This window comes from Aedes aegypti, chromosome 1 (assembly GCF_002204515.2).
Source record: "Aedes aegypti strain LVP_AGWG chromosome 1, AaegL5.0 Primary Assembly, whole genome shotgun sequence".
Classification (NCBI taxonomy): Eukaryota; Metazoa; Arthropoda; class Insecta; order Diptera; family Culicidae; genus Aedes; species Aedes aegypti.
In genome coordinates, this window is record NC_035107.1 from 230,463,262 (window position 1) to 230,477,233 (window position 13,972).

At 37.7% G+C, this 13,972-nt stretch overlaps 1 protein-coding gene across 1 annotated transcript in view; it reads right to left on the reverse strand.

Annotated features, from left to right (window-relative positions):
* LOC110674025 (epithelial chloride channel protein-like) overlaps nucleotides 1–6,644 on the reverse strand; it is a 187,648-nt gene extending 181,004 nt beyond the window's left edge. Inside the window, exon 1 of the mRNA XM_021837256.1 lies at nucleotides 5,197–6,644. Coding sequence (XP_021692948.1) covers nucleotides 5,197–5,370 — 174 coding nt within the window. The 5' untranslated portion in view covers nucleotides 5,371–6,644. The remainder of the gene's footprint in view (nucleotides 1–5,196) is intronic.
* Between the last annotated feature and the right edge of the window lie 7,328 nt (nucleotides 6,645–13,972).

Here is a 13,972-nt window from a genome sequence, read left to right on the forward strand (position 1 = left end):
GGCCAAAGATAACGAGATGCGGAGGCACGAACCTGCCGGAGACAGTTGCTTTGAAAATTAGTTTGGAGGAGGAATAATGAAAATTAAACTTTAGCGAAGCACATCAGGATGCTATTTGCAGAGAATCTGCGCTGTCGGGCGGGAGATGGAAAGAGGCGAGCCAAGGCCGTGTGGATTTGGCTTTACTCCACGGAAGACGGGGGTTTGATCGTTGAAGGCAAATTGTTTGATTATTATTGTTCACAACTAAGCAGATATAAATGTTTGAGGTCGATTTGAACTTGTAGAACACATTTGCAATTCTAGTATCAGAAAAATAAAACCCTTATTGAACAAAACCAATATTTATGTACTAGGGATAATTTTGCGTAAGCTTTCCACATCTTCTGTTTAAAATCGACCTTTCAGTGATTTATATGAGAAAGTAAAGAGTGTCGCTAATCGTGATCAGTGTTTTTTGAATTTACTGGATTTTTAAGGATTCAAATTAAGAGCTTTTGGTTTATGTGGGAATATTTTGAGTTGACTGTTGGAAGCATTAAGATATCAAGTATGAAAGAAAAATATCCAAACTTGTATGTATTCTACTACAGATGACACGCGGGATTCGTCTTTTAGCGGTGAGGACAGTGTCATCCGCAAACAAAGATTTTTGACATCCCTGAGGTAACTCAGGTAAGTCAGACGTATAAATATCGTATAATATTGGCCACCAAATGTTGCCTTGAGGAATACCAGCTCTTACAGGAAGTCTTTCAGACTTGGAGCTCTGATAATTAACATGAAGTGTACGATTTGACAGATAACTTTGGATTATTCTAACAATGTATGTTGAGAAATTAAAGTTTTTTTTTTTAAATTTTACGATCAAGCTTTCGTGCCAAACACTGTTGAATGCTTTTTTTATATTTAGAAGGGCAAGACCAGTAGAATAGCCTTCAGATTTGTTGGAACGAATCAAATTTGTTACACGTAAAAGTTGGTGAGTGGTTGAATGTCCATGGCGGAATCCGAACTGTTCATTGGCAAAAATTGAATTTTCGTTGATGTGGGCATCATTCTGATCACAATGACCTTTTCAAAAAAAAATACTGATGGAGGAAAGCAAACTAATTGGACGATAGCTAGAAGCTTCTGCAGGACTTTTGTCTGGTTTCAAAATTGGTACAACCTTGGAATTTTTCTATTTGTCAGGAAAATATTCCAACTGAAAACATTTCTTAAATATATGAACTAAGAATGATAAGCTACTTTCTGGAAGTTTCTTGATGAGGATGTAGAAAATTCCATAATCGCCAGGAGCTTTCATATTTTTGATTGTTTTAATAATAGTTCTCTCTTCTTCCAAATCAATCTCCCAGGAATTTTCGAAAACGTTCTCTTGATTGAGAACGCTTTCGAAATCCTGAGTAACTTTGTTTTAATTAGATAAGTTTCAATTAAAATTGTGCGTGCTCTCAAACTGCATAGCAAGTTTTTGAGCTTTTTCGCAATAAGTTAGTTATAATGTGTTTTCCTCTTTCAATGCCGGTATTGGCTTCTGAGGTTTTTTTTTTCAAAATTTTAGATAATTTCCAGATAGCCGTAGCGGTAAACGCGCAGCTATTCAGCAAGACCAAGCTGAGGGTCGTGGGTTCGAATCCCACCGGTCGAGGATCTTTTCGGGTTGGAAATTTTCTCGACTTCCCAGGGCATAGAGTATCTTCGTACCTGCCACACGAAATACGCATGCAAAAATGGTCATTGGCATAGTAAGCTCTCAGTTAATAACTGTGGAAGTGCTCATAAGAACACTAAGCTGAGAAGCAGGCACTGTCCCAGTGGGGACGTAACGCCAGAAAGAAGAAAGAAGAAGATAATTTCCAAAAGGGCTTAGAAATAGAGAAATTTTATTTTCAAAATTTTTGTTTCTTCATTGTGAAAAACGTTTTTTGATTTCTTTCTGCTAATCCTGCCATATAATTTTCATAGCAGAATCGCAAGTGCGTTGAAATTGCCTTCTCCTCATGTTTTTAATACGGATCAAGAGTTTAAGATCATCGTCTATAAGCACAGATTCAATTTCACATTTTGGAATTGCAATACTCCTGGCTTCAACAATGGAATTTGTTAATGATTCAAGAGCATTGTCAATATCAAGTTTTGTTTGTAAAGAAATCTTAACATCAAGATTAGAGTCAATATATGTTTCATACATATTCCAGTCAGCTCGAAAGTAATTGAAAGTGGATCTGATAGGATTGAGAATCGCTTCTTGGGATATTTGAAATGTAACAGGGACATGATCAGAATCAAAATCAGCATGAGTAATTAGTTGGCTACAAAGATGACTAGAGTCGGTTGAGACTGAATCAATCGTAGATGGATTTCTAGAAGAGGAAAAATATGTAGGGCTATCAGGGTATTGAGAAATATCCTGAAAAGCAATCATCAAATAAAATTCTGCTATTGGAATTACCTTGAGAATTATTCCATGACTGATGTTTGGCATTGAAGCATTAAACAATTTTGACTTATTGCGCGTCAATTTTCGCAAGTCAGTTTGAAGCAAATTAACTTGCTGTCCAGTGCATTGAAAAGGCGAAAAGGCAGCTATGAAAGTATATTTACCAAGCTGTGTTTTATGTTTTATATGCCTATGAATGATGATTGCAACTCCCCCACATGCCCAATCAAGTCGATCGTTACGAAAAAGTTAGGATCTCTTTTGATTTTAGATCCAGGTTTAAAATACCTTTCATTAATAGCTGCTATATGCACGTTATTAACTGTAAGGAAATTAAACAGCTCGTCCTCTTTACCATTACCATTTCGTTGTTCTATTGTTGTTTCCATTTGATTTGAAACAATTAAAATGGGTACTCATAGTTTGAATAGGGGAGGAGTTCAAATTACCTGCTACGATATCGGCAAAGGATTTTCCGTGGGTAGATACATTCGAAATTAAAGGATTCGAACGGCTATCCGACGGATTAAAATTAGATTGTGAATGAGCATGATTATGTTCTACCTAATGGGTATGATTCCTAATCAAGCGATCGTTAACTGAAAAATGAGCATTGTACGATACTCTACCAGGAAAATTCCGGAAACAACCGTTATCGTAATGGACATTATCGTTCATCTGCCTGGCACGAGCTTCGACGACACGCCTACGCGAAGGGCACGCCCAAAAATTTGAGTTTGGATTGCCCCCGCAAGTAGCGCATATGAACTTATCGGTATCTTCCTTCACTGGACAGACGTCCTTAGCGTGAGAAGAACCTCCGCAAATCATGCATTTAGCATCCATGCGACAATTTTTTGTACCATGACCCCACTTTTGGCACCGACGGCACTGAGTGGGGTTCTGGTAATTTCCTCCAGGTTCCTGGAAATTTTCCCATGTCACACGGACATCGAACATAAGTTTAGCTTTTTCTAAAGCTTCAATTTTAATTAGATCGTATTTGTTAAAGTGAACTGAATAATATTCTTGAGAAAGCCCTTTCCGAACAATGCCAGATCTCTTTTTCATAACGATTACTTTTACTGGAGAAAATCCAAGTAATTCATTAATTCCATTTTTGATCTGTTCAGGTGACTTATAGTCACTTGAGAGACCTTTCAAGACGACTTTGAACAAACGTTCAGTTTTGTCGTCATAAGTAAAACAGTTGTGTATCTTCTCTTCAAGATGTTTAAGAAGAAGTTCGCGATCTTTAAGAGTTTCCGGCAAAACGCGACAGCGATTTGGAAGGAAACCTTGATTCCCCTAATGGAGTTCAAGATCTCCTCCCTAAATCCCCCAAATTCGGAACAACTGACCACGATAGGCGGCACTCTTTGCTTCCTCACTTGAATCGAAGAGCCTGGGCTAGAGGTTGCTTCGATTTGGTGTGCGGAAAATTTGTCTAGAACATCGAACTGATTGCTTATTTCGATGCAATTATCAACATTATTCAAAGAACGTCCTCTCTTCCATTCTTGCCATGTTTAGTGACAGTTTTAAATCCCACTTTTTTGGAAGGAAGTAGTGAATTCAGAGATTCACCCTTCCTTTTGTTTGTAGTTGCAACCATGTTTTGTGAATAAACGAAAGAAGATGAGACCTCCTAAGAAGTTTTTTTTTCCAAGACGGTGTCCAAGAAGGATTACTTTAGCTTTCGCCAACGGATCCAACGAAAAATCGAAGGCACGGGTCTAAACAAGGATTGTAATGGAATCAATAGTAGAAAAAATAGTACTGAAAAGTACTGTTTTAGTAGCACTGAAATGTACCGTTTTCAATTTTAGCACTGAAAAGTACTGTTTTATTGCTTTAGGTAGTTTTTAAAAAAACTTCCAAGAGCAGAGAGAATTCGTGTACGCACAGCACGAAGGTACGATGCGCACTGTTTTCCAAAATTTTTGTTGTTTTTTTAGTTGTGAAAAATGTTTCTCGATTTCTTTTTTTAAATCCTATCATAATTGAAAAAAATGTTTGGATGAATAAGAAAAACGCAATCCAATAATCATTTCTTAGTAAATTTTACACCAACTTGGACTACTTCAAGCCATAAATTGATAATTTGGCACCAAAGACTTCAATGTAGAAAACTGATATTCATCAGCTTTCTTCCGTCCAACTGCGTGATACTTCATAATCCACTCCGCTAGGCTAAGCAAGCCAGTTGGAAGCACAATAATCATTCCGATTTGTTCCAATCCGATAAACAACCCAGTAATTCAATTTTCGGCCCAACACTAGAGATTGGACAATGGATAACCCACCGTCCGGCTTATATCCAAAAACAAGCACTTTCCCGTGTAATCAATCTTCGTCCTTACAATCACCAAAAAACAAATGTGTCCCAAAAATACCATTCTGCGGCCCAATTGCCACGAGCTTTGCGTGATATCGCTTCATCAACATCGGCGCCTTTTGGAGAATTTGGTTTCCGTTATCGCCAGAAATTCCTATTTATTGCCTTCACCGAGACGAATTCGAATGGCTCACAAATGGTCCAAGCAACCCACGGACGGCCAGGTGTCCTATTCTCCCACGGCTTGCTTTGTGTTTGATTCAAAACTCACGATGGCTAATCACAGGAAAAATGTTACCGAAAACCACCGGCTATTTTAGGGGGGCGAGGTAGATTTTAGATTCCGTCGAACTGATATCAAAAGAGTTATCGAGAGCAAGGATTTTCTTGGTTTCGAAAGGTCGCTACTAACCTCTAGATTGTGCAGTATCGTTTGACAGTTGTCGACCGGTACGTTGTCTTGGATCTCGACGACGATATTTTTGTAGGCCGCTTTGTCCACGTACACCGACGAGGAGTGGGATCCGGCCACCAACACCACGGACACCGTTGCCCAAAGCAACGTCACTAGCCTTGGGGTTGTCATGTTTTGCACTGATTTTCAACGATTCTTAAAAATAACAGACTCTTCACAGCGATTACTTTCGCAAACTCACGAAATTTGACTTATCACTTGCTTAGGAAGCTCTTTTCATATTTTCATGCAACCTCGTCCAACTCGGATCGGCAAAATCGATAATCCATGGCCTGCTCTGTCAAGTTTTGTTTGAAGAAAGTCACCATGGAAACGAGTCGAGGGTTTTTCGTCGATTTAGGTTTTGTTTGGGTTGTTTTGATTTCGTCGATTAACTCACGTAAACAACAACAGCAACAAGCTCATTCAATTGAATTGTTTTCCTCCACGATTTCCGCGTTTGTCTGTTTCATTAGTAGTTGCCGATTTTTATGGCCGAAACCGTGCCCAATCGGCGTAATAATCCACCAAAATCAAAGATTTTACACACATTCACTGAAACACAAACCAATCACATCCACCAATAGGGTCGTGGAACACGCGCCACTTTATTGCTCTTCAGTTATTGAACGCACTGAAGTTGCAAGAGCCCGCAATGCAAAGTCGTTCTTCACGCTTCACTGGGCCACTTCCGGTTCTACTGGGAGAACTACTCGTCTAGTAGTCCATGCAAAATACAGAATAATTGGACAAACTCTCATGCGATAGCTCCCACAACCCGCACACTTCGATGGACTTCAACGCCTACTATACACACTGCGTGCGTTGTCAACAATCGCTTGCCGAACGTTTTCTGTTTTGGTCTGTATTTCTCCAGTTTAGCGTTCACACGCAGGCAGGTGAAAATGTAAACCGTTTATGGTATTCCACGCCCGGATGACACGACTGTTCATCAACGCACTACAGGTCTGTCGACCAGCAAGGAGACAATCGTTTCACTTGTTTTTTTATCACTCAATTTCCCAACCGCAGCCTACTTCTACACCTTCGCGCCATATACCCACATCTCAAGAACAATACCTCCGATTCACTCGGCAAACTAGATCTCGTTCTCTGCCGCAAAAAAGCACCAATTTTCAATTTTGCACAATTCGCCGACCACTTCAGATTCGATTCATCATCACTAGTTTTTGTTCTTTCCCCCCAGGTTTGCGAGCGAATTACGATTCTTTTCCCCGCAACGGTCTGCTGAACACCGCCAGAATGTTTTTACCGGCTACTGGTTACGTAGTTATCGACGTCGTTAAAGAGACACACGCTTGCGATTCGGGCGACCGGAACACAGACGTATAGGGTCCGGACACACGTGCAGTTGCGGCGAACGTCGGAGGCGAACTAAAGCACTTGAAAATGAATGGAAACACACACGCGGGGAACGAACGCGGAACGTCTCGCGGGAGAGAGAACGCGAATTGTGGGAAGAAGCTTCGCTTCGAGTGCACAAAACGGAAACTTGGCTGCCGCTGCTGGCTTGCTGCAGCGCTGAACACTACCGTTTCTCAGACTTGGATGATCAACCCCCGCAAAAGCCATGCCAAGCAGCGTGGAAACGAGCGGACCGATGCGTAGAGCTTCACGCGAGCGAGGAAAACACGCGTGTGAGAGTATCCAGCTCTCTCGGTTCGGTGCAACATGGGAACATGAATGAACTCCATTCCGTTTGAATATTCATTTTCATCCTTTCGGGTGGTAAAAAAGTGAGTCACGGTCAAGTGATGCGCGAGTCGGTCGGGTTTTGTTTTGTTTTGCTTGCTTCTTTGAGCGAATCGTCGAAAAATGAACGCGAGCGAGGTGCACGACTGAAGAAGAGGAGTTCACTCTGCTGCAAACTACACTTCGGGTGAACCATTGCGGCGTTTGTCACGTGTTTCACTGATTTTGTTCATGCAACAGAGTAAGAATGAATGGCTGTCATGCGACGAGCTGATGCGACAAAAACAGGCGCCTGCTATGTTGCAGATGAATTGATGAACTTTTCTTACAAGAAACATGTCGAATGAACATTGTCGTGGGAAAAGACGACGAGAGCTATGATTTATGATCCCTTTAAGGCCGCACGGGACGTCATCATAATCACCCTATCCATTTCAAGAAGCAAATCTCAAGAACCACTCCATATATCGATGCGAAAATGTATCACTATGATTCTATATATGTAGTGCACAACCCGATAAATTTTTAGTTTCATCGGTTCACTAGAACTCGAGATTTGCTTCCACAAAGTTTTGATGATTATTGTTAGAGTGAGACGAAAGATAGGGAAAATAACACGGTCTCCCGTGTCCCCTTAATGTAAAAATTTCATCTCCGTGAAATGTATAGGTTTAGATACAGTCAGGTGTCTCAGACGTGGCAGCCCCTCATCGCCTACCGCAAAAGCTGAATTGTCCTCCGGCTGGTTTTGCTTTCTCTCACTTGATGATAAAGCTTACATCAGGCCCTGAAGGAAAACTAAAACGATTGGTGTCAGTTCCTTTAAGGCTGATTTGCTATTGAAAAGAAAAATAATAAATAAAAAAAATAATTTTTATTGTTTTTCAATGTTTAAGGACAAACTTTTGAAAGACAAAACGTCGAATTCTGAAACGCCGTAAGGTACAAAACGTCTATTTTTGTATTTTTTCGGAAGAGAATCAGTCTTATAAGATAATTTTATTCCTCTCTAATTCTTTCCTTTCGAAGTTTTGCTATTCGAAGTTTTGTCATTCAACCATTTTTCTGGGGAATTTTGTCTCCATGATTTCCCCTCATAGAATCCCTCCAGGTTCCTCTCTTGAATTTTTTTTTACAAAAAATGTGATGAAATGCAATTTGTACTCATTTAATAATTTACTCATATACCATGACCCTACAGTTATGGATCAATTAGTGTCGAATACAACCTATTAAATTAAATAAAACATCATAGAAAATATTGAATTGAATATAAAGGCACGAATCGTGTCGTTTCAAATTAGAACATCGGTTAGGAAACTATTTTTAGTGAAATATTAACTTAGAACTTCATACAATTTTCGATTCGATCAATTTTTTTTATTATAAATCAATTGTAACGAGATTTCAAACTCAATGCATTCGTATTGCAGTGATTTTGTGAAAGTTAACTATGCGCCACATATAATTGCATAGAACATTCGAGTTGTGGCTGGGGACAAGGGTTAAATGTCCTTTCATGAACAGTAGGAAAAGTAATTGAGAGTGCATCAAGAAAATAATATCAGACAGCTTGATCTTTTGAGAAACCCTGCATTGGCAATTCAATCATGATTATTGTCCTTATGTACTTCAATATTCTAACTCCGAGTAATCTAAAATCTGGAACTGTTTTCGCTCCATACTAAATTTCCCACCCACTTGTGTTTGTTTCAAAGTGAATTTTTCATCTCTTGATGATGTAAGTGTTGTATCTTTAGTGCTTTTGCCTGAAAATGTCAAATTCAATGCTTAAAATGACAGAAATCTACATCCTATGAAAGTGATCCATAACTGTGGTTCTTCAGTTCTTGACTCATGGATAATGGCGCAGCTAAAGTTTTATTGCTAAAGTTTTTTTTCTTATTCATAAAATCAAATCATATTCTGCCGGTAAAATTGAACAAGAAGCAGGTTTCTAGCACATACTAGGGACGTTCCGATATTGCGAAGTATCGAATCGAAGTATCGATACCACCGATACATTGAATCAAAATATCGATATATCGCAATATTATTTGATATATTTGAAGGACGCAAAATTCGTGTCTCGTTTGGGTACCTGACGTTGAGATTTTCTACGATTCCCAAACAATTCTTTGAACCCTCAATAATACCGGCATAATAATCGATATGAACATGAATATTTTCTTTTATGATACATCATAGAACAATTGGTATGTTAACTGCGTTCAAACCCTACAATTGTTATCCAATTATTGGCTTACGATATTCTTCTTCTTCTTCTTCTTCTTCTTGGCATTACGTTCTCACTGGGAGAAAGCCTGCTTCTCAGCTTAGTGTTCTTATGAGCACTTCCACAGTTATTAACTGAGAGCTTTCTTTGCCAAAGTTGCCATTTCGCATTCGTATATCGTGTGACAAGTACGATGATACTCAATGCCCAGGGAAGTCAAGGAAATTTCCATTACGAAAAGATCCTGGACCGACCGGGAATCGAACCCAGACACCTTCAGCATGGCTGTGCTTTGTAGCCGCGGACTCTAACCACACGGCTAAGGAAGGCCCCGATATATCGGAAGGAAATATCGATACCACCGATATATTGAATAGAAAATATCGATAACAAAATATCGAATATCGAAAGCAAATTTTGAAATTCCAATATATCGGAAGTATCGGAACGTCTCCAGCACATACGTCTTGTGGAACCCAAAAAAAAAAACATATGGAGCAATTGCTTCAGAAGTTTCTATATGTTTCTGTTTGAAATGATATTTAAAGGTTAGTATTCTTGAATAACTTTCCGTGTGTTGTACGGTATTAAGAACTATGCTTCCGGTAAATCGTAGTTGAACTCTTTGTTCCTAGAAAAATATCTGGTGAAATCGATAGACAAATTCATGAAACCCTAGTACTGTGCAAATCACTGAAAAATACTTTGTTGGTATTTTAAATGCAGATATAGGAGGTCATTAAGGTAAATTGTTTGATTTCATCCTTGATTTTATTTTATGAGGAATTCTCTGTGAAATTCATAGAGGTATCCTTAGAGAAAATTATTGAAAATACCTTAAAAACTAGAAGAAATATTTGTTTGGAACTCGGAATTCTTTTAATCCTTGATTTTTTTTTCAAAACCCTCGTAAAAGAAGTTTTGGAAGAAATCTTGCAAGAATATTTAGAAGAATTCTTTTTAAAAGAAATTGGTAGAATCGCTAATAAGTTTATGGGAAAATTACTGCATTTATCAATCAAAGAACTCTTTTTACTAATGAACGAATCCAAGAAGGGCTTTCTAAAAAAAAGTGAAGGACGAATCTAAAAGGATTTCCAATTACGCTGTATAACAAAAATGTCATTTTGCGTGGCTCAAGGATCAAATTATGTGTTTCTAGTACATTTGGGGTCAATGAATCTGATGCCGTCCTCAGAAATGTTCCAGCACGTCACAAATTATAGCTACAGGTAGCCAAAATTGTATAAAACACTGGGTTCATTCTCTTTTAAATGTATTCGAATCCTCTGACAATAATATCAATAGAAAAACCTAAAAGTGGATTGGAGTACCTTGTACCTTTTAATTTCGCCCCAAATGCTTATCTTTGACAGATACGCGTATTTCGACTACCACTTGCAGTTTTCTTCAGGGTTCCTCGTATCCACTGTGGATAAGCATTTAGGGCGGAATTAAAAGGTACAAGGTACTCCAATCTACTGGGTTCTTTGATGTTTACATGAAATTTAAACTATGGTTCATTTAACTTTTTTTTATCTAATTCACCAAGAATGCAAAAGAGGTCTTAAACTTAAACAAAATACAATACTTTTTTGAACCCCCAAAATAACTTTTGACCATTGAAAGTATCAAGAACTTCGTTGATAAATATGGTTACACACGTCAAGTTTGAATTCTGTGGCAAAAAAGCAAATAAATTGCCTTACAACTGGTAAATTGCATGTAAGTTGGCTGAAAAAGTAAAATTTAGCATTTTCAACAGTCATTATTTCAAAAACTAGACATGCTATGCCATTTTTGAAAACGGCAATGGATGGAGCAACCCTTAATGGATTGAATAGTGGTATTTAAATGCTCGAGACAAAAACGTGTTCCGCAGTGTTATCTGAGAAACTCTCGTAAACTTTTAAGATAAATACCAAAAAAAAAAATCCCGAGGTGAATCTTAAGCAGTATATATGAAATAAAACAAATAATTTGTGGAAGAATTCCTTGAATAATTGGTTAATAATACCTGAAAAAGATTGAATTTCTTAGAAATCCCTTCAATTGTTATCAGGGTCAAACAGTCAGAGGTTGCCTCATTGGAATTCTTGGTTGAACCCTTGATAAATTCCTTGAATGATTCCTTTTGGAATTCTTGAAGCATCCTTAAAAAAACGGGTACAATTTTTTGAAATCTCTGTGGCAGTTTTTTTTTCAAAAATCCCGAATTGATGTCCATATAGGAACGTCAGATAGATTATTACGGTTGATGGACAAATGTTGAAAGGACAAATGGTCTAGCTAGTCTAGAAATTCTTTCAGGAACTACTAGAAAAAAATTTGGTGTCGTTGCTCAGAATATTTTGCAGCGCTTCTACATGAAAGTGCTGGAAACAGCTTCTTGTATTGGTTGCTTATGTTGATTCTGAAAAAAAAACAGCTCGAACTTCTGCAAAAAATCCTGAAAGATTTGCTTGGAAACATTTTTTTGTTTTATTCAACTCTGGATATGTTTAATAAAAAAAAACCGTTGGCAAAATCTTTGGTATAATTTCATTTGAACTAACAGGAGAAATGTTTAAAGAAATAGCCTGATGAATGATGTAAGGTCACCCAAGAATAAATTTGAAAGATTTTTGGTATATTATTTTGGATGTTTTGAAAATAATACCTGAATAAATTTCGCTTGACAATGATTTTTTTCGAGGAGTTCAGTGAAACCTGTTGAGAAGTCATCAAAATACTTCCTAAAACAATTTCAAAGAATCATTGGTATACTTTATAGTAGAAACACTTGAGAAATACCTATATTTATCTCTAAAGGATTGATATTGAGATAAGGATGATATAAATATTATTTTCGCCTTAAGTATCTACATGAGGGTCGTGTTTGGCTCAGCCTACTTAGCACTGTTATAAGCGGTATATAAGCCGTTAATCAGTTTTGCAGTGCCATCTAGCATCACATGACATTTTTTAATGCTTCTAGGCACTGTGGTTTTCAAGCCCTGATGGAATCCATATATGATTAAACAACGCTATGTTACAGGGCTTGTTAACCCTGCACATATAAACCTTGCAATATTGACATCATGATGTTTATATCACAAAATATATGATTGGGGGCCTTCCTTAGCCGAGTGGTTGGAGTCCACGGCTACAAAGCAAAGCTATGCTGAAGGTGTTTGGGTACGATTCCCGGTCGGTCCAAGATCTTTTCGTAATGGAAATTTCCTTGACTTCCCAGGCCATAGAGTATCATCGTACCTGCCACACGACATACGAATGCGAAAATGGCAATTTAGGCAAAGAAAGCTCTGTAGAAGTGCTCATAAGAACACTAAGCTCTGTCCCAGTCAGGACGTTAATGCCAAGAAGACGAATGATTGAAACCTACCAAAACAAACCCGTAATGATGTCGACATTTTGAAAAAAAAAATCCCGGACCATAAATGTTACTCTAAATAACATGTGATGTTTGTTCAAAAGAAATTGTTTTTGGCGTGAGTAGAGAAATTACTATTTAATCACCTTGGTTTTATATTGTTTTTAATAATAAAGTTGGTTTGGGAGTTGAATGTAAGATCAAGAGAAGTGAACAAATAGTTTATGCATCGTGAAGGATTTGCGAGAGAGGGAGGCTTATCTCAGGATATCATAACATTGATCTGTTTTTTGGAAAAACAATTCATTCAGCTTTCAGCATATTCTCCAGCCAGGGAGTAAGAAATGATTCCTGTAGGCGCGGAAGAAAAGAAAATTTTCTTGCTGGTGAGTAATGGAAGAAAATTTCTTCTCTTCGAAGAAATTGTTCGCCGAAATTTACCTATTAACTACATGATCTTGCTGGCATCACTGATATTTTAAACTTATTCTGCTAGATATACAGTACTGGACAGAATAAAGTACGCATTGGCCGTTTTTCCATACAAAATGGTCAAGTTTGGAGATCTGAATCTCAGCTTTTAGTGGTCCGATTGATCTGAAATTTTCACCACAGCCTAGATATAACATTGATTTTACTCAATTAATATATCACTGCGTTTGAAACACAATCTTTTAAATTATTGAAAATCTCTCAATATGCAAAAAATTGCAAAATTTAATTTTGAAAATATTTTGAAAACAATCAGTTTTACCGAAAAATGATGTTCTGCAAACTTGTGTGTCTTATCAAATTGTACATTTTTGCAGAAGGACATATTGCTCTAAATATTTTTATTTAAAAATTATTTTTACTTTAAAATTTTGTCATTTTTATCAAAATTTGAGATTTGCGATAACTTAAAAGTTCGTTAATGGAAAACTATGAATTTCTAGCCTAACAAATTTGAGGTTACTTTCAAGCTACGGTGAAAATTTCAGGTCAATCGGACAACTAGAAACCGAGATATAAGATTCCAAACTTGATCATTTTGTATGGAAAAACGGCCAATGCGTACTTTATTCTGTCCAGTACTGTATAGGCTGCAACAACTTTTCTTATCAACTTTTAACGCTTGCTATAAAACAACAAGGGCTGGTTAGATTTTGAAATTTCTTGCCTACGTATTTTATAGCTACATCGTAGCAGGCGATGATCGGATTTTGTTGATTATTATTGAGCTTGAGCTTGAGCTTGATTGGCCGCCCGTGGATGCTACTCCAGTATCGCCAGATCAGCTGCACTTACACAAGGAACCAACCGAATGACTGCTTGGGACTAACAGGCATCCTCAGTGTATAAGTGCTGATAATCTTCTATTTTTAGACGACAATGGTGCCTGCCATTATACTGGCTCCCACGTAGACCGTATA